The sequence below is a fragment of the Notechis scutatus genome, chromosome 10 (assembly GCF_049901735.1).
Source record: "Notechis scutatus isolate UNSWTSFEM ecotype Mainland chromosome 10, rNotScu1.2, whole genome shotgun sequence".
NCBI classification, from domain to species: domain Eukaryota; kingdom Metazoa; phylum Chordata; class Lepidosauria; order Squamata; family Elapidae; genus Notechis; species Notechis scutatus.
The window spans coordinates 13,248,478-13,274,244 of NC_142018.1; the positions used below are offsets into that span (position 1 = coordinate 13,248,478).

The 25,767-nt window shown below is 45.5% G+C and overlaps 1 protein-coding gene across 1 annotated transcript; it reads right to left on the bottom strand.

Moving 5' to 3' along the window:
• Positions 1-2,935: 2,935 nt before the first annotated feature.
• Positions 2,936-23,876, bottom strand: SRPX2 (sushi repeat containing protein X-linked 2). The gene is made up of 11 exons (XM_026674765.2): positions 23,500-23,876; positions 21,267-21,405; positions 15,096-15,179; positions 12,558-12,749; positions 11,072-11,248; positions 9,781-9,907; positions 9,254-9,375; positions 8,621-8,800; positions 6,897-7,030; positions 6,259-6,380; positions 2,936-4,898 (listed from the first exon to the last, which is right to left on the bottom strand). Exons 2-11 carry the CDS (start codon positions 21,334-21,336, stop codon positions 4,718-4,720), a joined length of 1,389 nt encoding a protein of 462 aa, XP_026530550.2. The 5' UTR covers positions 21,337-21,405; positions 23,500-23,876; the 3' UTR covers positions 2,936-4,717.
• Positions 23,877-25,767: the final 1,891 nt, after the last annotated feature.

Sequence of the window (25,767 nt, forward strand, 5' to 3'; positions counted from 1 at the left end):
TCTGATCTAGTTGGATGTGATGACCCAGGGCATGGCACAAAGGCAACCCAGCCAGATAATCAGTAGGAGTCCCTTTATTAGCTCCAACTTTGCACCCACTGTTCCGGTTACCTTCTGGTCTGGAGAAAAACTCTCCCAGGAACCTGCAACAGTCTTTGGCTGCGGATATTTTAATCCCAAACGGTGTACACAGAAAACTTTAAACCATAAATCCAACAAGGCAAAATAAGGTAATAAATCCAGCAGGACAAGATAAGGGATTCCAGAAGTGAAGTAACACAGCAGTAAATCCAACCAGTTGGGAGGATGCCAGGAACTCAGATAACAGCAGCCAACATGAGATAAACTCAGCGGTTGTTCCCAACAACTGTCCCTCCCGTCTGCCTCTCCTTTAAACTCCCTCCCCAGGTGTGCCTTGTGAAGGGAATCAGGGCCCTTTCCTCCCTCATAAGCCATGCAACCCATGTTGCTCTCTTCTCTGTTCCTCCCTGCGTGCCCTAGGATGAAGAGGGAGTGGGCCTTGGTCTTCCTCTGAACCTCCTCTCCCTTGTTCTACCTCTCCACTGGCTCTGCCCAGCCTGACTTTGCCCTTCCCCAGGCAATGGAGCCACACTCCCGTTCTTTGGTGGCTGTTCTCCTTCCTCCTCAGATTCAGACTCCAAGAGGGCATGACATTGGGTTTTGTTTATGATCTTATATCAGCCTTCAACTATCTGCTGTTGTTTCTGAATTCAATTGCTAAGTCATGCCCAACTCTTTGCAACCCCATGGACCGCGGCATGTCATACCCACACACCCACACCCACATACCATCCTCCTGTCTTCCAGAATTCACCCAAAATGTACATCCATTTATATATATATATATATATATATATATATATATATATATATATATATATATATATGTATGTATGTATGTATGTATGTATGTATGTATTTGTTTTCTGAGGTTCTCGCGGGTATTTGTATGTGGATCTTTGGTTATTCGGGTTTTCTCCGCGTAAGATTGGAAGTATCTAGGCAACGTTTCGATGAAGTCTCATTCATCATCTTCAGGCTTCTGTCTTCAGCTCTGTGCTTCTCAGAGTGATGTGAGCTTGCAGCTGCTTCTTCCTTTTAACTGCTAGTGGGGTGTGACTTGGTTGGGTGGGGGCTTGGCTGTGTTCTGATTGGGTGGGGTGTGTTCTCATTGGTTGGGGTTTGGCTGTGTTCTGATTGGTTGGGGGTTGGCCATGTTTTGATTGGCTGGAGGTGTGTTCTGTTCAGGTGGGGGCTTGGTTGTGCTCAGGTTGGTCTTAGTTACTGGGGATTTGAGCTGGTGAGCTGTGATCTTGCTGTTTGGCTTGAGTTCGTGGTCGTGCTGCATCTTCATGGTGGGGGTCAGTTCGCTTCATTTTATGGCTCAGAGGGGTTTGAAGTGGGTAGTGATGCAGCTGCAGTGCGGCTTCTGGTCTGTGGTCGTGTCTCATCTTCTGTGTGGGTGTGAGTCTGCTTTTTACGTGGAAGTGTGGTGGTGGCATCTTGTGTGGCCCTCGTGGGTGTGGGTCTGGTGTCATTCATCATGTTAGGTACTCGTCTGTTCATGAGGGCGGGTTTCCAAATGGCTGGTAAGCGGGAGGTGTCATCTCTTTTATTCATGCTGTGTGGGCGTTTCTCTATCTCTATGGCTTCTCTGATTATTCTGTTGTTGAAGTGTTCGGTTTTGGCGATAGTTCTGGTATTTTTAAAGTCAACAAAACCGAACACTTCAACACCCACACAGAAGATGAGACACGACCACAGACCAGAAGCCGCACTGCAGCTGCATCACTACCCACTTCAAACCCCTCTGAGCCATAAAATGAAGCGAACTGACCCCACCATGAAGATGCAGCACGACCACGAACTCGAAGCCAAACAGCAAGATCACAGCTCACCAGCTCAAATCCCCAGTAACTAAGACCAACCTGAGCACAACCAAGCCCCCACCTGAACAGAACACACCTCCAGCCAATCAGAACATGGCCAACCCCCAACCAATCAGAACACAGCCAAACCCCAACCAATGAGAACACACCCCACCCAATCAGAACACAGCCAAGCCCCCACCCAACCAAGTCACACCCCACTAGCAGTTAAAAGGAAGAAGCAGCTGCAAGCTCACATCACTCTGAGAAGCACAGAGCTGAAGACAGAAGCCTGAAGATGATGAATGAGACTTCATCGAAAACGTTGCCTAGATACTTCCAATCTTACGCGGGAGAAAACCGAATAACCAAAGATCCACATATATATATATATATATATATATATATATATATATATATATATATATATATATATATATATATATATATACACACACACACACACACACACATACACATACATATATATACATACATACATACATACATATATACATATATACATACATACATATACACACATACACATATACATACATACATACATACATATATTATTAAGAAGGGTGTTCAAAGAATATATATATATATATTCTTTGAAGTGGCCTTCTGGCCTAGACTGCTTTTAATCGAGGATTAAAGGATACCAGGGAAGGCATCCTCTGGCTGCCACATGTTAGGCTTCCAACATCTTCAAACTCAGCCAGCGTGGCAGATGTTGAAGACCTCAAGAGGCAGAGCTGACTAAAACAGCAGAAGGACTCCAATTGTTCCTTTTGTGCTTAGATTAAATTAAATAGCAATAGCACGTAGACTTATATACCGCTTCACAGTGTTTTTTTACAGACCTCTCTAAGTAGTTTACAGAGAGCCAGCCTCTTGCCTCCAGCAATCTGAGTCCTCACCTTATTGACCTCGAAAGGATGGAAGGCTGAGTCAACCTTGATCAGGATCGGACTCCAGGCTGGGGGCAAAGTTTGCCTACGATATTGCACGCAACCACTGCACCACCGGGACTCCTAGCCCTCTTAAAATCTAGCCCTCTTACAAATTAACTGATTTTTATTTGGTTTTTGGCCTGATTCAGTCTTGTGATGCACAGCAGTTGCAACATCGGAATAAAAACAACCATACAAGCCAAATCTCCCAAGCGATGAGAAATAAATAAACAAAGAGGCACAGGTGAAGTTACTGATATGTGCTTTTACAAAGCTCTCATTTTTCATAACTTCCTAAACTTCCAAGGGAGGGAGAGGAAATCAGCCTGGTCTCCAGGGAGTCCATGCTATGCTGTCGGTGCCGCTATGGAGAAGCATCTTGGGAGGGTGGCGCTACAAGGTGCCTCCCTTTTACATTGGGTTTCTTCTGCCTGTAGCCTTGATGTTCTCACAGCAAAATAGGCACCTGTATATATATATATAGGCCCCTTCATGGGTTGCTGCCTTGTTGTGGCGAAGGGGCTTTCGTACCTCAATGAAGCTTATGAGCTCTGCTGTGCAGGGCCACCCAAGATGGACAGGTCATAGCGGAGAGGTCTGACAAAATGTTACCCACTGGAGAAGGAAGTGACAACCCACCCCAGTATCTTTGCCATTTGGACAGTACCAAAAGGCAAAAAGATACGACGCCGGAAGATGAGCCCCTCAGGTCGGAAGGTGTCCAATATGCTATTGGGGAAGAGCAGAGGGCAAATCCTAGTAGCGCCAGAAAGAGTGAAGCGACTGGGCCAAAGCCGAAAGGACGTTCAGCTGTGGATGCATCTGATAGTGAAAGGGAAGTCCAATGCTACAAAGATGAGCTTAAATGGACTCCAGAAGAAGGCCTGGAGGAACATTGTCCATGGGGTCACGATGGGTCGAACATGACTTCGCAACTAACAACAAAAAAATATAGATTTGCTTCTGTGGTTTCCACTTCCTCTGTCCCTTTGAAGGTCTCTTCCCCTGATCTTGTATCCAAGTTGCAAAACCATTTTTTTAAATAGTAAGCTTGACTATTTTAAGAATAGCAATAGCACTTAGACTTATATACCGGTTCACAGTGCTTTGCAGCCCTCTCTAAGCAGTGTACAGAGTCAACCTATGGCCTCCAACTATCTGAGTCCTCATTTGACCCACCTCAGAAGGATGGAAAGAAGCTGGAAGCCCTGTCATTTTAGTCTTGGCTCATCTCTGATTGGAGAGCCCAAAGCTCAGGAATGTTGGCTTTTATTTGACCAGGATGGTAGCTGAAAAAAATCGGTAGTCCATGAGTTTTGTAATTAAGCTAACTTAATTTTTGGTGAGCCCTATCTTTTGGGCATGTCCCCAAAGAAGAGGCGAGCTAAGAAGAAAGGACAATTCAGAAGATCTTGTTCTTCACCAGTCATCTCAGTGATATCCTTGCTAGAGCTGGTCTCACGCTGAAGTGCTCTCGATGTTAAACCACAACTCTGAAAATCCTTGGTCATGCTAGGGTTGAGGTTGATGGGAAGCGGAGACCAAGCCCATCAACTTTTGCCCGTCAACTTCCTCCTTTACACGGGGAAGAGATTTTTGATCCAGGCAAAAAGAGTCTTTAAGTGCTCTTTATGGAAAAAAATGTACATTTGAGAAAGCATCTCCTTTGGAACAGTGCCTCCGAGATTGGTAAATATTAACCAGGCCATGAGAATGCTCTGCTTGCAGGATCAGAAAAGGAACTTCCGCTGCCACCTTGACTGAAATCCAACTGTTGCTTTTTCAGTGTCACCCCTGACCACCTTGGCTAAAGTGAAACAAGACTGTTGGGTTGACGTTGGTGGCCGAAGGCAACCAGGAAGTTCCTTCTCACTCACACATGTCCCTGTTCTGATGTTGCCGTAACTGCTCCTGGGTGCTCAGCAGGTACATATCCACGAAGGAGAACAGCTCATCAGGTGTCACTGGTTGGATGAAACGGTCACGGTCGATGCCGTCTTTGTCAATCAACACGACGTTGAAGCGAGATTGACTGATGTGCAGGAGCTGCCTGCAGAAACAAGGTTTCAAAGAAATATTGATTAGGCCGTCAGCTCTTTTGCTCAATGGACGCTTAGAGGAGATAGCAAAAAGCCAAGAGAAGGTGTTCTGACCCATGCCCTTTTCCAACAAATCAAACACAATCCAAAGGGAACAGAAACCTTGTAATGCTTCTGCAAAATAATTAGCTGTGATAAGCACAAGCCTTGCCAAACTGTGCGAGACTTGCCAAAAGATAACAGACAAGAAATAATTTGCAATACAAGAATCTTCAAATACAAACTCAGGATACTGGATTGTCCACGAGGCTGGAGTTTCAAAATGCCTTTGCTTCCTGTTAACGTTTGCTTCACAGCTGGCTTTTAACTTCTTGAAAGAGGGGCCATTACCTTGCAGCCTTACTCCCGAGTCGCCCGTGCTGTTGCAGCTGCTCTTTCCTACGAGCAGCCCTGTGTGCACGCACACTTGGCACAGGCTCCTCGGGAACCTCCTCATTACTGCTGCCAGCCCCCACAATCTCTGAAGGCAGCAGCCCACTCCCTAATGGTCCTGGCCCCTCATCTGAGTCTTTGCTCTCCTCAGCCATCCACACCTGCTGCTGGCTAACCACAACAGAAGGTGTTGCATGCAAAATTCAGTGGCTGGGTGGGGGAAGATCTCAGGCCTGGCTAGTTTGTTCCTTTTGCAGTGTCGGCAAGCTGAGCCAAATCTGTTCCTTATCCTCCAGAAATCTGTTTTACCTTTTTTTTTTTAGATTAAAGCAGGTTGGATCCCTGGATGGGCTGCTCTCTAAATCATTGTTTCTCCATCTTGGCAGCTTTAAGATGTGTGGGCAGCACAGAATAGGTAGACGTCATAGACATGCTGGCTGGGGTATTCTGGGTCTTGGAAGTCCACATCTGTTAAAAGTTGCCCAAGGCTGAGAAATACTTTTCTAAAGCAATGAGCAGGACTAGAACAAAAATAGGACTGCGCCCTTTTGGAGAGCCAGATGTGGTTCTGAAGTGGTCTTCTCACTTCCGTGTTTCTCACTATTATCCGGTGCCATCAGTTGATTACACCCTATGTGTTGGAGTCCTTGATGGTCTCTGAGCTTGGTGGTTTTCCTGCAGACATTTCAGTACTCAACTAGGGAACATCTGAAGAACATCTCAAGATGTTTGCCTAGCTGGGTAATGAAACATCTGCAAGAAAACAACCAAGCTCAGAGACTACCAAGAACTCACAGTTCAACCTTGAGCTTTTTTTTTAAAAAAGCTTTTTGATTACAGTCACTTTTCCTGATAACTTGAAGGATGGCGAATGAGATTTCTAATTGGTTCCCTTGGCCTATACAGGGCATCGTTTATCGTAGTTTGGTTTCCACTCACCTCAGTTCTTCAACTATCTTTTGGGAGAGTTGGAGTTCCCGGATGCGCCCCACATCACGAGGTGGCAAACCCACCAGTTCAATCACAGTCACGTGGCGCATGTCCAAACCACAGGTTGCTTGCTGCAATGGAGAAAATAAACGATACAGCTGCAAGGAGCCTTGTAGCTGCGGAGGACAGCAGGGACCGGGGAAGATAATAGATTCATAGGGCTGGAAGGGACCTTGGCAGGGTTGGGCTGCTGGAGGTTCATGAGTTTGGGAGAACCCATAGCTAAGGTTCTGCACAGTTTAGGGAATCCCCAAAGCCCCACCCACTTCGCTCTGCCCCTCCCAGGAGCAGGCCCATTTTGATTGCAGGTAAGTGAAAGGTGGGCGCGGAAACTTGGAGAGGGCAAAAAACGGGCCTCCCAGAAATTCAGGAAGGCTGGAAATGGGCCCTTTTCTGGCTTTCAGAGAGCCTCCGGAGCCTGGGGAGGGCAAAAATGCCCCGCCTACCTTGGTGCAGGAGGCCAACTGGGCCACGCCCACCATGGCCACGCCCATCGAGCAACTAGGCAGAGAATCGGTTGCTAACATTTTTGAAGCCCAGCCCAGGACCTTGGAGGTCTTATAGTCCAACCCGCTGGTCAGTCTTACTTGCAACATGGCATTCTGCATCTTGTAGTAGCGGTCCGAGGAGTCAGGAGCCGAGACGACCAGCAGCCGGCGCTTTTCATAAAACTGATCCAAAAGGCCCATGACCGAGTTGACGTCCACGTTGATCTGCATGGCTTCGGGGAAAAAGAGGACCAAGCAGAGATAGATTCTTTGGCTCGTGAATATTCTCAGTCATCCACATCATGGTTGTCCCAAAGGTGCTTTTTTTTTTTTTCTTCAAGAGGCAACTGGATTTCCTGGTTTTTCTTTGAAGACGTTTCGCTTCTCATCCCAAGAAGCTTCTTCATCTCTGCTCCTTCAGCTTCTCTGAAGAAGCTTCTTGGGATGAGAAGCGAAACGTCTTCAAAGAAAAACCAGGAAGACCAGTTGCCTCTTGGGGAAAAAAAGCATCTTTTGAGATTCTTTGGTTCCTTTCATTTTTCCTTCCGCTGTTCCATGTCAGTTATCTAAATGGCCTCTAATCCTGGCATCCAAACATGTTTTACTAACTGTGCTGTGTTGAAAGAAATAGGAACAGCACTTAGACTTATATACTGCTTTACAAGGCTTTACAGCCCTCTCTAAGCGGTTTACAGAGTCGGCCTCTTGCCCCCAACAATCTGGGTCCTCATTTTACCCACTTCAAAAGGACGGAAGGCTGAGTCAACCTTCAACCTGGTGGGATTTGAACTGCCAAATATCAGGCAGCCAGCAGGCAGCAGAATAAGCCATGCTTTGATGAATACATCACCATCAGTACGTTCATCTATCATAGATAGATAGCATGGATTACAAGGGCAGCTGATTCTCACGGTACAAGAAGCGCCGACAATCCGGAGTAGCACATTGTCCCAACTTGGCTTGAAAGCTGGGCCTAAAAGCCAATTCTGCAAACACCAATTACACCTGGTCAAGATCAGACTGCTGGCAGTGGGCAGAATTAGCCTGCAACACTGCATTCTAACCACTGGGAGGGAAGGAAGGAAGGAAGGGAAGGAAGGAAGGAAGGAAGGAAGGAAGGAAGGAAGGAAGGAAGGGCAATAGCAACAGCACTTAGACTTATATACCGGTTCACAGTGCTTTTGCAGCCCTCTCTAAGTGGTTTACAGAGTCAGCCTCTTGCCTCCAACAATCTGGGTCCTCATTTAACCCACCTTGGAAGGATGGAAGGCTGAGTCAACGTTGAGCCTGGTGAGATTTTGAACTGCCAAATCGCAGTCAGCAGAAGTAGCCTGCAGTACTGCATTCTAACCACATCGCCGCTATGGCTCAGAAAAGCTTTTGTGGGAAAGCAACCCACAAGCTCACCGATGATTGCTAATGGTGTCTTAGTGTTGACTTGCCCAACAAACCATTTTTAATTGTTAAAAAAAGCACAGGTTGGCAGGATGGGTGAAATTTGACCCTTTTGATGCCATCAATTTTGGCTCGGCTTGATTGCTTCTCGGATTACCTTTTGCATCAGGCTAAAGATCAGGGCCCTTCGAACTTGACCGCTTTAAGACTTGTGGACTTCAACTCCCAGAATTCATGACTCCCAGTCATGTTAGCTCAGGAATTCTGGGAGTTGAAGTCCAACAAGCTTTAAACTTGCCAAGTTCGAAGACCCTTGCTAAAGATGGAAGCAGCATCTGAGCTGGATACGGAGGGTCTTAAAATGAATCACTGAGAGACCTTTGCATCCTTCTGCATACCCCCCTGTTTCAAATCCCAGATTCACTCACGGGTACACCTGGCCTGAGAACCAGACCACTGGTGGCTGGACTGGCAGACCCGTGAATGGGCCCCCTCTAGTTCATAGCCTCCGTCGCATTGGTATTCGCAGGTGGCACCATAATTGTTCCCTGCTGAAGTGCAGCTGAGATAACCATGTTCGGGCGCCTTCAAGGTGGGACAGCGGCTCACTGGAGAAGGGAAAGTCGAGTGGCCTCGAATGAGAAGGAATCCTTGGCTCAACAAAACCCAACCCTTCAGAAGAAACCCTTGGAGAAGCGGTAGAGGTGCCTGCCCAGGCGGTTACAGGAAACTCCCTCTAGCCATGTCCTATTTCTTGGAAGTATGTAGTTTTGGGGAAGGGTGAGCAAGCAAGCTACAAATGACAGGTTGGGTTCCCCTGTTGGCCAAACTCAAACCCAACCATTTTATTAAGGTATTCATTCCATAGACCAGGGGTCTTCAAACTGGACCGCTTTAAGACTTGTGGACTTCAACTCCCAGAATTCCTCCAGTCATGTTAGCTCAGGAATTCTGGGAGTTGAAGTCCACAAGTCTTAAAAATTGCCAAGTTTGGAGACCTCTGTCTTAGAGCATGCTTCTTTTAGGTTGGTTTGGGCTACAACTGCTGTCTTGTTCCTTACCTCGGACCCTCACCAAAAATTTGCACGTGGCTCGATTGTGCGCCTGGTCATAGACAGCATAGCGGATAAGATGCTCTCCTTCTGAAAACTCGGATCCTGGTTCTGGGCCCCGGCGTTTCAGTCTGGACTCCCAATGACAAAAGAGACTCTTAGCATAGGAGATCACAGAGCAAACTTCCTTGAACCAGAGATGGTATCCAGCAGGTTCTGACCAGTTCTGGAGAACCGGTAGTGGAAATTTTGAGTAGTTCAGAGAACCAGCAAACACCACCTCTGACTGGCCCCGCCAACCCCATCTATTCTCTGCCTCCCATTGAGTCCCAGCTGATCGGCTGGATCTCCTTTGGTTGCCCTGCACAGGAGAACGGAGCTGGAAAGCAGGTTAATGGGGTGAGGAGGGCATGGGGATTTTACAGTAACCTTCCCCTGCCACGCCCACCAAGCCACACCACTTGCACAGAACTGGTAGTAAAAAATGTTGAATCCCACCACTGCCTTGAACCCTTCAATGTCCCCATTGAGCTCACTTTTTGATGACGCCATCAGCAGAATCTTTTGCACGGGGTGGGTCCCAATAAACGATGGCGCTCAGTTTGCCCGGTTCTGCTATTCGCTCTCGAGAATCCGGGCACCGGATCTGAGGAGGCTCTATGTCTGTTTGGGAAAACAGGAGAAGAATTTCATGGAAAGGGGCAGCAAAAGAATTGCTAATTATTTCCTTGCTGTTTCAATGCACCTCGTTTAAACGACTGTTTTTAATGGCCTGCAGTGAAACACTTAATGACTGAATGGGACGTGGCATCAATCTATCACATCTATCTATCAATCTATCCTGGGATGTTTTGCTCATCATTGGTCCCCATTGTGGTTATTAAGTGAGGATTACCTGTACGCTAAACAAAGGAATGGTGTCTTGACGTTTTTGCAGCTCTCCCCAATGACAAACACTTAGATATTTTAAGGGGTTCTTTTGAAAAAAAAAAGGCAAATAAGAAAAAATATTGCTGGCCAGGATAATATGAACGTTGTTCCTCTTGGGTCAGTGAGCAAGTTACCAATTGCCTCATATGGTGTTTTCCCTTTTGATGTTCGTGGTTTTAAGGATGACCGTAGCCAACTCAAAGCTGTTTTTGTGGATTTGAGAACACAAGAGATGGTATGGTAGATATTCAGCATCCCCCCCCAAATAGTCACATCCTAGCAGTCACCACAGTTGGGTATGGAATACTAGGTAGCTTTGGTGTCTATGGAGATTTTCAATCATGCAGGTCATAGTTTTCCCAAAGGTGCTTTTCCAAAAGGCAAGTGGTATAAGAGATGAGCTGGCTGAGCCTGAGGGAGGGGTCAAACATGTCATCAGTCTCGAGTCCTTTCATGCCCACAAGAGATCTAATTCATCTTGAATTCCATTGACTCTTATCTACCGCCCATTTGCTTTGACTGTTAGTAGTCCAGGTTCTTGTAGAGAGCATATGCTTGCAATAAATCTTTACATTCATTTTAAACTGCCTGGACTTCTGATTTTCCCATGCTTGACAATTGGACTTTCTTAGCTTTTTCCTTGAAAATGTTTTGCTTCCCATCCAAGAAGCTTTCTTGGATGAGAAGCGAAATGTTTTGAAGGAAAAACCCAAGGAAGTCCAGCTGCCTTTGGAAAAATCACCTTTGGGACATAGGTAGCTTTGGAGAAATAAAGATGCTGAGCTCCAGTTTGGAGCAACAGCTTCACATTTATAAGCCGCAGGTGAGCCAAACTGATTTCTTCTTCCTTTGGACTCAGACTGGAAGGAAGACAGCCCTGGAAGGGTGAGAATTTACCTACACAAATTGGCACGCTACCGCTCCAGCGCCCTTCTTCCATGCACACACGGCTGCGATCACCTTCTAGATGGTACCCCAGTTGGCAGCTGTAGTGACAGTGAGAATCAACCTTCACCCCATTGGAGCAGTGGTACGAGCCGTGCTGAAGTGCTGGCAATGTGTGACATCGAATCTCTGCAGAGAGAGAGAGAGAGAGAATCTAAACGTTACTGACTGATTTATATCCCACTTTGTAAGGAATTCACGTTCTCTCCAACTGTGGTGAAGCAGACTGTATTGAGACTGAACAATTGGGCCAGCATGAGTGGCAGATGCAAAGAAACCAGGAAGCAGGATAGAATTTAAAAGTACTACAAGTGTGTTTCATGCAAATATACACAAGAATCAAGGCAGCCAAGGTGAATTGGTGCCAGAGAAAAGTCAATGAACTTCAAGGAGGGCTGGATTTCGGTCTCTTGCGGCGACATAGAGATTCCAGACTAATGATGCATTTGACCCTCCCTTCAGGTTCAACCTGGTCATCTACAATGAACTTGAAGCTGGTCCTAAGTACAGTCCAGCATTCTTGTGGCAATACCTCCTTGTTTTTCTGTTCCCTCTTTTCTGGATGCTTTCCACCCAAAGTTAAAGTCTTCACTTTGCAATGAAAATGTACCATCAGTTCAAGCCTGTTTAGTGTTTCACTCTATAGCTTGGACACCATTACTAGATACATTCCCTCCAAGTTAGTCAAAATTTACTGACTGCCAGTTTCATCCAGTTGCCTAGGGCTTAAATCCCATCCTTTTAAGAGCTTGAGGCATGATTTTGGCTCTATTCCAGTTTTCCAAAAAGACCAAGAGTGAATGGGACAATAAAAATTTAGGCCAGCATATTCCTGGAATGATTAGAAAAAGGACTAGTTCAAGTATTTTTCGAAAGAACTGGTTGATCTTGTCCAGGCATTGTGCCAAGGTATAGTAAGATTTTAGATAGCCATAGTGATATCTGTAGTGTGTGAATCTGGGCTATTTCCAATAAAATGGAATGGAATGGAATGGAATGGAATGGAATGGAATGAAATGGAATAGAATAGAATAGAATAGAATAGAATAGAATAGAATAGAATAGAATAGAATAGAATAGAATAGAATAGAATAGAATAGAATAGAAGGAGAAGGAGAAGGAGAAGGAGAAGGAGGGAAAGGGGAATTAGAAGAGAATGGGAAGGGAAGGGAGAAGGAGAAAGAAGGAGAAGAAGAGAATTAAAAGAATGGGAAGGGAAGGGAGAAGAGGAAGAGAGAAGAGAGCTGGAAGGGACCTTGGAGGTCTTCTAGTCTAGCCAAATTATGGCTTCTTATAATCCATAAACCAAACTCTTGCCTACTTAACTTGCAAGACCTCAGACTTTGGATACCTCTCTTGGTGGCTTGATGGCACCCACCCAACTGATAATAGATTATCTTGGTGTCAGTGGGGACTGACTTCAGAGGGAAATACTCACGTCTACAGTAGATAATCCCAGACCAGTGGCGGTTCAATAAGCATTTCACAGACCTCGGGCCGACCAGGCGATACCCACGGTTGCAGGAGAGCGCACAGTGTGTCCCCAGGCTGCTGTGGTAATTTCCTCCACGGGGTGAATAGCAGGTAGCCTCCCCGTTGTAAATGATTAGTGGATGACACCACCGAGGAACTAAGGGGAGGAGGGCCGGAGAGAAAGGACCATATGGATTAGAACAGAGGCCCCCAAATTTGGCAATTTAGGCTGGAGACTTCTGGGAGTTGAAGTCCACAAGTCTTAAAGTTGCCAACTTTGGAGACCTCTGGATTAGATCTCTTATGATCTCATGCATCACTTGCTTCTGTAGAACTATCAGTGACTCTGCTTCAGCTTTGACAAAAAGACAGAGCTGAAAAACAAGATTTTCTTTACAGTGATGGCCAAATCATATTTTCTCATTCTGTGTAGGTCCATTGGGTCCTATGTTATCAATTAATATTAATAATGGATTGTCATTTGGTTCTTGGTATGGCGTAGCTTTGTTTCATTGCAACTTATGCATGGAACAACAATTGGAAAAGGCAGGATGTATTGTATGTACAAGTAAGTAAACAATGGTTCCATTGTAAGACTAGAAAAAGAGAGGAAGAATTGTCATGACCATTATTTCCTTGCACTATATCAGTCCTCCATTCAGTTTATTGTCTATTCTGACCAGAAATTCCTGCAAGAGGAGATAACAGAACAGATTAACAGAATTGGAAGGGACCTTGTAGGTCATCTAGTCCAACTCCCCACTCAAGCAGGAGACCCACACCAATTCTGACAAATGGAAGTCCAATCTCTTCTTGAAAGTCTCAAGTGATGAAGCTCCCACAACTTCTGAAGGCAAATTCTGTTCCATTGGTTGATTGTTCTCACTATCAGAAAATTTCTCCTTATTTCCAGGTTGAATCTCTCCTTGTTCAATTTCCATCTATTATTCCTTTGGGTACATTAGGAAACAGCTTGATCCCTTCCTCTCTGTGGCAGCCCCTCAAATATTGCAACACTACTATCCTGTCTCCCCTGGTCCTTCTCTTCACTAGACTAGCCAGGCCCAGTTCCTGCAATCGTTCATCATATGTTTTAGATGATGGATTTGACTGAGTCTATGAATCATGGCTACAGCTAATCAAGGAGCAAACTTCTGACTACAGTATGTAGAGACATGTTGTAACGTAGTGATAAGTGGAAAGTGCTCCCTGCCTTCTTAACAGATTTCTCTCATTCTTCTCTAAAAATGTCCCTGGTTTGAAAACAAAGATATAAAAACTTGACCATAGCTCTAACATTTCCCCAACCATCTGTCCCTCATTGGACATTTCATTTTGAATTGGGGAACCACAGTAAATGACTTTTGTCTGGATTATTAATTTCTTCTCTGAAGATCAGTTCTACGTTTCTGCTGGAACTTTCCAGCCACAAATTGTAGCCACTCATGGTCCCCACAAGATCCTGTAGTTGGCTGGGGCGGTGGTTGATCTAGTGGAAGGAAGGAAGTCTACTTATGGTATTTTTAAGGAACAGTGCTGTCCTGGTCTTCTTCCAAGAAGGAAATTCCAAGTGAGAACTTATATCACCAACAGCTATAGGAGAAAGCTACCCCAACATTGTAAACTTGAGGATAAGACCAGCTTTACGTTTTCAAGAGTCTAAATAATGTATCTCCTAATAGATCTACTTGATGTCAATACCACTTAAAGCAGGGCTGTCAAACTTGATTTCATTGAGGGCCACATCAGGGTTGTGTTTGACCTTGGGGGGCTGGGATGGGTGTGGCCAGGGTAGGCATGGCCAGCTCAACATCATTTTTTTGTTGGGGATGCCTGTGGTGACCCGAGTTCTCTGCCAGTGAAACGGTCTCCCAATCTCCATTTTCGGCTGGGATGGCCTCCTGCAACCCTCTGCCAGTGAAAACCGAGCATGCGGCCCTCTCAAGTTCCGTTTTCGCTGGCAGAGGGTTGCAGGAGGCCGTTCCAGTCGAAAACAGAGACTGGGAGCCCTTTTTGCTTCAGAGGCACCACGGCAGAGGTGGTATTCAGCAGGTTCTGACCAGTTCTGGAGAACTGGTAGCGGAAATTTTGAGTAGTTTGGAGAATTGGCAAATACCACCTCTGATTGGAGATTTTACAGTATCCTTCCCCTGCCACGCCCACCAAGCCACACCCACAGAACTGGTAGTAAACAAATTTGAATCCTACCACAGCGACCATGGGCCAATCCTTCGCTGATTCCAGAGTAGCCCCACAGGCCAGATCTAAGCACCCCACAGGCTGGATCCAGCCCACGGGCTTTCAGTTTGACACCCCTGACCTAGAGCATTGTCGCAAAGAGCTTGAAATGGCCACGCCTACCTGCGATTTAATTCCTTGAAATGCAATTATCTCCTGGTGACCCCCGCGATGAGAAATGAATGTACACTCCAACAAGGTGGAAGGACCAGATCTGACCCTGCTGGGGTCTTGGAACAATAAATCTCAGAATGGCAGCAGGTACCTTGATAATCTGGAGCAGGAACGCTGGAGGCTTCCGTGAGATACACATCATCAGTTTGACTTTCTTCAGTGGAATATCTAGATCCTGAGGGAGAAAGGGAAACCATAAAACTAGGGAAAGATCTTCCTCAAAATTGCCCATTTCCAATAGCCATGTATGGTTGATTAAGCGCTGTTGGGGATTGGTGTCACCGAAATGTCTACCTACTCAGAGGAAAGACATAATTTATGAGTCTTGTTGAATAAATGAATTTAACGTAAGGGATTGGAAATCAACCATCAGCAATCAGTAACTGGAAATCAGGAGATGTTATTTTATTTACTTATTTTATTTATTTATTTGATTTGTCAATCACTTACAAGATAATAGGTATAAGTATAAACATGAGTAAGAATACAGGAAATAGGTATGAATAAATGGGGACAAAAGGACAGGGACAGGAGGCACAATGGTGCACTTATGCATAACAGCAAGATGGAGATTGCAGATATACCTTTCCACTGCTCAGGGCAAAAGAATAAATGTCATGTTTTATTTTATTTATTTATTTGTCAAGCATGTATTAGATAACAGATATAATTGGAACATGATTATGATTACATGAAATGGGTACAAATAAAAGGGGACATTAGGACAGGGATGGTAGGCAGGTTGGTGCGTTTATGCACACCCCTTACAGACCTCTTAGAAATGGGGGCAGGTCAACAGTAGACAGTCTAAGGTTAAAGTTTTTGGGGTTTGGGGAAGAAACCACAGAGTCAGGTAGTGCATTCCAGGCATTGACCACTCTGTTGCTGAAGTATTTCCTGCAATCGAGTTTGGTGCAGTTTACCTTGAGTTTGTATCTATTGTGTGCTGGTGTATTGTTGTGGTTGAAGGTGAAGTAGTCATTGACAGGTAGGACATTGCAATGGATAATTTTATGTACTATGCTTAGGTCAGACCAAAGGCGGCGTAGTTCTAAGTTGTCTAAGCCCAAAATTTCAAGTCTGGTGGTATAAGATATTCTGTTGTGAGCAGAAGAGTGGAGGACTCTTCTCGTGAAATATCTCTGGACTCTCTCAATTGTATTGATGTCCGATATGCATCAATATGTCGATATATATCACTGATATGTCGGAGAGTGAAAATAACTATTTGTATGTGTTGCTAGTTTCAACAGGAAGCTGTTCCTAGAGCGTATCTTCTCAGAAAAGAAGTCCTGCAAAAACATCATTTTCCCCAGCAACCACTCACCGTAGATTAAGTGCATTCTGATCTATGAAGCCACAGGAGTGGCTTGGAAACAGAGCTAGCTGAGACAGAACTTCAATCTATTCATGGAAACCACATTGTGGGCTCTTGACTCTCCATTGGACTTCTTCCAATGCCTGGAACAGCTCGCTGTGCCAAGGTGTGCTTTGCTTAACCATAGGTGATTGATCCAGTTGGCTGGATTCACACACTACGCAAACCCACAAACCACCTAAGGGGTTAGCATGTTCTGCAAAACCAGCCACAGGAGGAGAGCTCTTTGTTTATGGGTATCCTTTGTTCCTCTAGATCAGGGATCCCCAACCTTTTCGACGCCGCGGCCCGGTTCCGGCGTCAGCTGGGCGCATGCGCCCGGTTCCCGGCGTCAGCTGGGCGCCGCCATCTTTTTGACGAAAAATCACTTCCGGTGACGTCACGAGTGATTTTCGTCAAAAATGAGCGGCGCCAGCGCTCTGGTGAGCTTTTTCGGGTAGAAATGGCTTTCTACCCGGAAAAGCTCACTGAAGCTGGCGCCGCCATCTTTTTGACGAAAAATTGCTTTTTTACCAAAAAGATGGCGGCGCCCAGCAACCAGCGGCCCGGTAAGGCTTGTTCCGCGACCCGTACCGGTCCGCGGACCGGCGGTTGGGGACCCCTGCTCTAGATGACTCCACAGTGGTGTGGTCCTCAGCCCATGGCATTTCTCTTATATGACTATGAACTTCATCGATGGAAGACCTAAAAATACTTTTGTGCCATGCCCTGGGTCATCACAGATGCAATTCATCCTCTCCATGGCCGGTTCTATTTTCTGAGTCATTACGATTCCCTCTTGCAGGAGGTCCTGCGCCTTTTCATCTAATTTTAGCTACACGTGACTGAAACGGGAATGTTTTATTTTTTTTGCTGTAAACCCTGAAACTGTGTGTGTCTGTTTAAACCAAATGCCAGATGTTTGGCTTGCTTTGAGAGTCTCCTTGTGCTCCTAAGTGGAGGGACACTGAAACGCGGTATAGGCTGGATGCCACAAACCCTATGGTGAACATCGCAGCACAATTCCGCAAGAGCTACAAAGCATGCTACTTAAACTACTACTAAAAAAAAAAAAAAAAAAGATTTGGAAACTCTTGAGAACATGCCATCTTGCTTCATCGGAATAAAAGTATTGTTTTATTGTTTGGGGAATCTGACTGGAATGGGCAGTTTTGTTTTTCTATTTTGTTCTGGTTAAGGTGTTCTCCACAGTTTTATTTTATTTTAAAGTTTTTGGGGTTTTATTCAGTTCTGAGAGAGGAGCAGATGAACCAGAGAGAGATGAAGAGAAAGTTCTACTTTAGATACTACATGGACCGAAGATCTTAGAAAGTGCATGGCTAGTTCGTTTCCCACTTCAAATTCCTCTAGTGTCCAATTTCCAGGCCACTGGCCTCAAGGGAATGTCTGGTGTCTGCTTTACCAGCAAGGAAAGGGTTGAGTCAGCCTTCTTGAGAAATGCAGTCGTTGTGTTTGTAGAATTCATAAATACAGTTGTCACAGAGTGTCCTCTGTGGAATGCAGAAAGTGGTCTCTCCTCTTATGGCTCCAGCTTAGTCTTGGAAGCTATGTGGAAGGCTGAGTTGGGCTGAGTCAAAAGCAGGATCTCTTTCTTAAGATTGCAATGAGCAGAGTCAGCCTGCTACGCCAGCAGCTGTTTGTAACACAACTTCAGCTAAGAAGAGGACACAAAAGTCAACACCCCCAAGATGGCAGGAAAAGGATAGGGGTGTCCCCAAAGACACACAGAGAGAGTGCTGGAAAATTCTGCTCTCACCACATAGTTTTTATTCACCGCTACTGGTGCAATGATAACCACAATTTATGTTCTCATGGATGGACTGAGTCACTGAGGAAGACAAAGCATTTTTAAAATAAAAATCTACCCTTCTAGAGCCAATGAAAGGGACTAATACTGGGCCCCATCTGAGACTAGGTGTGTTGAAAATCAGGTGGCATTTTTGGAATGTGTGTGCTCTTTGGTGAAAATAGTGACTCAGAATGTCTATGGAGGTTGTCTGTCATCCAGGTCATGGTTGTCCCAAAGGTGCTTTTTCAAGAGACAACTGGACTTTCTGGTTTTTATTTGAAGAAGTTTCGCTTCTCATCCAGTTAGAGCTGAAGAAGCTTCTTACATCAGAAACAAAACATCTTCAAAGAAAAACCAGAAAGTCCAGTTGCCTCTTGAAAAAGCGGCGGGATAGTGATTCAGAAATCCTATTTTGGTGTTTCTGGAGAATTGGGACAGTGTAGCTCTTCTCATCCCACCGACTTGGCAGAGTTTCCACCGAATTCTACTGCGGTGGCAGAAACTTAATCTGATTATTCGGTGAATTGATGATGCATCATTTAATCAGCTCTCTGTTAATCAGAGGAACACAGCTTGGGTACCAGAGGATAACGGAGCTGCTTTGACCCAGCAAACCCCTTCTTAGTCTAGAAAACTGGGGCTTAAAAGAGAGGCATGATCTTTTAATTCTCATGCACACTGAGCCAAGCAAATTGGCACCAAAGTTTCCAAAACCTGAAGAGGGATGAAGGGTGGCCTCAAAAATATCTGCTTGTTAGCTGTAGTGACTAAGCAAAGGGATGGATTTTTAATAAGGCACACAGGCAAAATTTGCTAAGGAAGGGGGAAAATGAGTGATTCCGCCCCCACCCTCTTGGCTTGTGGTGTCTAACTGCTATAGACTGACCATTTGCCAAAAACTCTCTCATTGGCCTGAAGTGAGGCATGGAAACTTTTACAAAAATATAGCATTTGCTCCTGCAACCACAGGAAAGCTGTGGTGTGGGAAGAACTATATTTGCTCATCTCAAGAGATAGCCCCAGCCCCATATGCTTATGTGTATCTGTCTCTCTTATTACCCCGTCAGAGTAGAATTCCAGATTCAGTCTGGGGGCTAAAGAATAAATGATGCCTATTTGTAGCTATCCTTCTGTTGCTTAACTTCTCGAGTTTCTATGATTGGCTCCTTTGGAGCAGAAATCCACCCAAGGTATGTATTCTCCAGGTAGAGGGCGGTCCTTGCAGAAGGCTGAGCGGAGTTGTGTCTCATATATCAATATACTCTCTGCCCCTGTGTAAAGTCAGACAACCGATTCATTTGTGTTCATCTTGACCCATCCTATTATCCAGCAAGCAACCGGTTTGCTGCCCCTGGACCTCTGGGTGGGCGAAAATGGCCTTCCCTGGGCTCTGGAGGCCCACCGGAAGCCGGAAACAGGACCATTTCTGGACTTCTGGAAGGCCCATTTTCCCCGCTCCCAGAGCCTCCGCATGGACCTTGCACTTACCTACATCACATGGAGACTCCTGTGGGGAGGGGACAGGAGGGGCCAGCCGGTCGGTTGAAATATCAGTTCAGCGAACCAGTTGAAAACTTAACATCCTGTTCGCCCGAACCAGTCCAAACCGGCCGAATCCCACCCCGTCCAGCAAGGAAAAACTACCATATGGGCATTGTATTTATATATGCCTGGATTTGCAAGTCCTTCTAAAATGGGATTTGTTTTAACCATGCTCTGTTAAAATTATGTTGCAATAAGTTTTCACTAGGCCCCAAACAACCAACATAATTGCACTGATGTTCCATTATCAGTAACATTATTTCAAGAGGCTTGGGGTGAAGGTTGGCGGAGAGGTTGCAGAAATGAGATTAAGGGTCACATGTGGTCCAGTTTGTCCACCCTTGGTCTCTGCATTGGCAGCCTTAACAGAATAACAGAGTTGAAAGGATTTTGCAAGAAGGGTTCAAGTACATTTTGGCTTCCTGATACAAGATCTACTCATCCTGTAACTGATTCAATGGCCATATTAAAATACCTGTCCATTCGATAGCTCAGGGGTCGCCAACCTTTTGGACCTCAGAGACCACCAACCTTGTAATTTTAAATCCCACGGACCAAGAGACCCTGGGAAAATCCCCCAACAAGTCTGCAGGACAATTCCCCACCCCGTTTTCCTACTGATTGATCATTCTTTATTTGGGATCGCAGGATACCATCTCCAGCTCCATTCTCAGGGGGGGAGAGAGAAAGACTTTTGGCTTCATGCAAGGAAAGCAGCAGAAGCAGCAGAAGTCTTTCTTCCTCTCCCCCAAACTCCGCCAGAAATGAGTCTTTGCCGGTGCAGCCTCTTGGAGCAAGGATGCCTTGCAGGGTCCCAAAGACTCATTTCTGGTGGAGTTTGGGGGAGAGAAAGAAAGACTTCTGCTGCTTTCCTTGCGTGCAGCCAAAAGCAGAAGAAGAAAAAAGTGAAAAGAAGCAGCCCAGTGGCCAGGCGAGGCATGTGGGGCGCATGGGGCAAGATCCCCCCTCCCCCCTCCCCCCTTCCCTCACTACCTCGTGTTGTGCGCAATGCAAGCGACGCAAACCTTGTGTTCCTGCAGGGCATGTGGGCGGCGCAGCCTTGTGTTCCCACACGGCCTGGATTAATTGCTTTGGGGGTGACATTTCTCTGTGGACGACCAAAATTTTCTCACGGACCACCAGTGGTCCCTGCCCCATCGGTTGGTGACCACTGCGATAGACCATATGTGAGATTTGATCCTAAGATCAGCTATAGAGGACAGAATAAGAGAGATGGAAAGGACGTTGGAGGTCTTCTGGTCCAATCCTAACCTGTGCTCAAGCAGGAGACCCCGTACCATTCCGGACTAATGGCCATCCAGTCTCCAGTGATGGAGCAGCCACAACTTCTGCAGGCAAGCCCTTCCACTGGTTAATGGTCCTCACTGTTAGGAAGTTTCTCCTTAGCTTTAAAGGTGGTATATAAATATTTCTCTCTACATAACAGAAATAGCAGCGGGATTGATCTGAATGTGTTATTGAGGACTCCCCAAATACATTGGACTGCTGTAGCCATCCATCTCCCTCTGCAGTTGTGGTTTGTCAGTACTCACCTTCATGCCAGGTAGAGACCACCAATGAGGGCCAAAGAAGCAGGAAGATAAGAGACGCCTCTTGAAACATCTCTACGTTCAGAAGAAGGTTGCAGCCAGCAGAGAAATACTAGCATGCCTTGGTGGTTGGTAATTCAATCTAAAACCAAAGGGAGAAAAAGGCTTGAGGTTAATACAAGAGAAAGGCAAGCAGAATGGCTGGGTAAAATATGTTAATTTGGTCTGCACATTTACTCACGGGGCAGAGGTTATGTTTCTTGTGGGAGAACGGAGGGAATCATACAATAATATAAAATAACAGAATTGGAAGGGACCTTGGAGGTCTTCTAGTCCAACCCGCTGCTTAGGCAGGAAACCCTACACCATTTCAGACAAATGGTTGTCCAATCTCTTCTTAAAAACTTCCAGTGTTGGAGCATTTGCAACTTCTGGAGGCAAGTTGTTCCAATGATTAATTGTTCTCACAGTCAGGAAATTTTTTCTTAATTCTAAGTTGCTTCTCTTAATTCTAAGTTACTTTTTGTCTTTCCCTCAGATGCTTTGGAGAATAGCTTGACTCCCTCTTCTTTGTAGCAGCCCCTGAGATATTGGAACACTGCTATCATCACCTTCTTTTCATTAAACTAGACATATCCAGTTCCAGCAACCATTCTTTATACGTTTTAGCCTCCAGTCCTTGCAAAACCAAGAATCTTTCCTGAAGTTTTTAATAGTTTTACCTTTTCAAGTTCTGAATTTCAGGACTTGGCTCTGTGGCTTTTGAAAACAAATCCCAACAGGTCTTGTGGGAGAGACTCCAGATAAGTGGAAGTTTACAGCTAGCATCAAGCTGATCTCCTCCTGAGAAAGTAGGAAACCCACTGAGGACCTAAGAGTAGATCCACTCAAAGAGTAGATCACTACTGCAAATTAAAGCACATGCTTACTCCATGCTTAAGGAGGGAGCACGCAAGCAATTGCATTAAATAAATACCTGCATGTAAACAGGAAGGTGTGATGTTTCCCACCTTATGCTAAGGTAGTTTGAAAGGACTTCTCCTATGAAGGGCTGCAAGGGAAAATTAGGGAGCAGAAGCTCAAAAGAAAAAAAAAAAGCTAAATACAATAGGTCATGATTCCCTTTATTATCTAAAGAGGGAATGCTCCATAAGAATATTAAATCCACTTTCTAAGTTAGCTAGAACCAACTCTTTGCCCAAATCCTGCGATTGTTAATGAGGAGGACCAACACAACTGGATTGTTTAGAACACAATTCTAAACATATTTGTTTTCCAACAAAATATTTGATCTGCTTCAATGGACATAATTCATTTTAAAGTTTCTCCTTCTTATTGCTTTACTGTGAATAACAGAGTATTTTACTGTCCACTGCAAAGCTCACATTAAGCTGCATTGCGAAACTGGCTTGGAAAAAGACCCTTTGTTCTGTTTATATAAATAAATCAGTCTGTCTGGATACAAAGCCCTTTAGATGGATTGTATTGGACATTTAGAGAATCCAGAAGGGGGAAAGGGAAAACAAAGACTCCGTATTGCCACTGGACTGCTTCTTTCGGCTTCTTTATTCTTCTGCTTTTGGCTGCACGCAAGGAAAGCACCAATGTTTTTTCTTTCTCTCTCCCAATCCAAGGTGATAAACCCATTCAGCCTCACTACACATCCCTATGTCTAAATGAGTAACACCCACCAAACTCACACTAAAAATAACTATCACATTATTCTCTAACCAGCATCGCCAGGTCAGTGAGTCTTACAAAATACACAATAGCAGAGTTGGAAGGGACCTTGGAGGTCTTCTAGTCTAACCCCCTGCTTAGACAGGAAACCCTGTACCATTTCAGACAAATAGTTGTTTAATCTCTTCTTAAAAACCTCCAGTGATGGAGCACCCACAACTTCTGAAGGCAAGCTGTCCCACTGGTTAATTGTTCTCAGTCACTGACAGGAAATTTCTCCTTCATTTTAAGTCAGATCTCTCTTTTTGTTAAACTTCCTTCCACAATATCCCAACAGCTTAAAATGCCGTCTTCTGATTTTAACCATACCACCTCTTCTAAAAAAAAAAACCAACATCATCTGAATGACTGACGAGTTTCTTAAACAAAACAAAAGTTAAACTTCAGAACTTTGCACAGTGAGGGGAAGGCTCACTGAAAGGCTCGGCTCGGCTCGTTCCTCCCGGGCCGGCGGCTGGAACAGTCGGAGCCTGGCTTGGTTTTGTCTCCCTCTTACCCGTCTCTTGCAGTTGGATGTGCAACGATCTCCCTCGGTTCCTTTCTCTCACGCCATCCAGGAAATCCGTCTTAACTCGCTGCAAACTCGGCTGCAGAAACAGCCGCCTGTTCTTTGACAGGTCAGGGGGCTGGGCTAATGCTGCCCAGATGTGGGGGCAGCTGAGGCTGCCCAGAGCCTGCTTTAAGGAGGGGGAAAAAAGAAAGAGAGAGAGAAGTGGCTGAAAGACACACACTTTCCTAAGAGGTGCACTCAGCTCCAGGGTTGCAAAGGAAGCAGGGAAGGACCGGTTGGGAGTCTTTCCAGATGTGCAGCCTGGAGGATGTCTCGACGTGCCAAGGGAGGGTTGCAAGATCAAAGCGGCCAGCCGGGTGGACGTGTTTCTCCTCTGAACTTTTAAGTGCAATGCTCACTTCAGTGCCAGCCTGGATTCTTCAAGGGCAGCCGCGTGAGAAGAAGGCTTGACAGTGGTTTGGAAGAAAGTCTAGCGTAGAACTGGTGGCTTTCAGATGTTCCCAACATTGGAGGTTTTTTTAACTGATTAATAGAGTTGGAAGGGGCCTTGCAGGCCATCTAGTCCAACCCCCCACCCAAGCAGGAGACCGTACATCAATTCTGACAAACGGCAGTCCACTCTCTTCTTGAAAGCTTCCAGTGATGAAGCTCCCACAACTTCCAAAGGCAATTTCTATTCCATTGCTTGATTGTTCTCATTGTCAGAAAATTTCTCCTTGTTTCTAGGTTGAACCTCTCCTTGATCAGTTTCCATCCATTATTCCTTGTCTGGCCTTTGGGTGCTTTGGAGAATAGCTTGACCTCTTCCTCCTCTCTGTGGCAGCCCCTCAAATATTGGAAGACTGCAATCGTGTCTCCCCTGGTCCTTCTCTTCCCTAGACTAGCCCTGCCCAGTTCCTGCAACGGTTCATCTTATCTTTTAACCTCCAGTCCCCTAATCATCCTGGTTGCTCTTCTCTGCACTTTTTCTGGAGTCTCAACATCTTTTTAATAGGGTGGTGACCAAAACGGGATGCAGGACTCTAGGTGTGGTCTTACTAAGGCTTTATAGAGTGGTATCAGTACCCCCATAGATCTTGATTGTATCCCTCTGTTAATGGATCTTAGGATTGCATTATCTTTTTTGGCTGCTGTTGTACATGGCTGGGTCATATTTATCTGGTTGTCCACTAAGACTCCAAGATCCCTCTCACAGTTCCTGCTATTGAGCCTGGTTTCACCCAGTCTTTTTAAGAAGACACTGCACAACCATTTGTCCAGAATGGTATAGAGACTCTTCTGTTTGGGCAGGTGGTTGGACTAGACCAGTGGTTGCCAACCAGTGGGCCGGGGACTACTGGTGGTCCGCAAGAAAATTTTGGTGGCCACAGAGAAATGTCACCCCCAAAGCAATTAATCCAGGCTGCATGGGAACACAAGGCTGCGCCGCCCACATGGCCCGCGAGAACACAAGGCTTGTGTCACTTGCATTGCGCACAACACAAGGTAGTGAGGGAAGGGGGGAAGGGTGGAGGGGAAGAACTTGCCCCACTCGCCCCACACACCTCACCTGGCCACTGGACTGCTTCTTTCGGCTTCTTTCTTCTTCTGCTTTTGGCTGCACGCAAGGAAAGCACCAATGTTTTTTCTTTCTCTCTCCCAAACTCCACCAGAAACGAGTCTTTGGGATCCTGCAAGGCATCCTGCTCCAAGAGGCTGAGCCATTTTGGTGGAGTTTGGGGGAGAAAGACTTCTGCTGCTTTCCTTGCATGAAGCCAAAAGTCTCTCTCTTTCTCTCTCCCCCTGAGAACGGAGCTGGAGACGGTATCCTGAGATCCCAAATAAAGAATGATCGATCAGTAGAAAAACGGGATGGGGAATTTTCCTGCAGACTTTTTTTGGGATTTTCCCAGGGTCTCTGGTCCGCGGGATTTAAAATTATGAGTTTGGTGGTCCCTGAGGTCCAAAAGTTGGTAACCCCTGGACTAGATGACTTCTAAGGTCCCTTCCAACTTTGTTATTCTGTGATGAAGTCACTGCCTCCAACTCTAAGAAGCAGAGGGGAAAGGAGGAAGCCTGGGCGGAAATCTTTATTTATTTGCTTGCTCACTTGTTTATTTAAATGTATTGGCTGCCCAACTCATTCTGGACAGTGTACAAAACCTCAAGAAAAAACAACAACCACTGGAAAACCAGCTAAAAACTATAAACAAACAAGTAGCCCAAGCTACTGTAAGATGATCTAGTCAAGAACAAAAGAAGGGCAAATGCTGG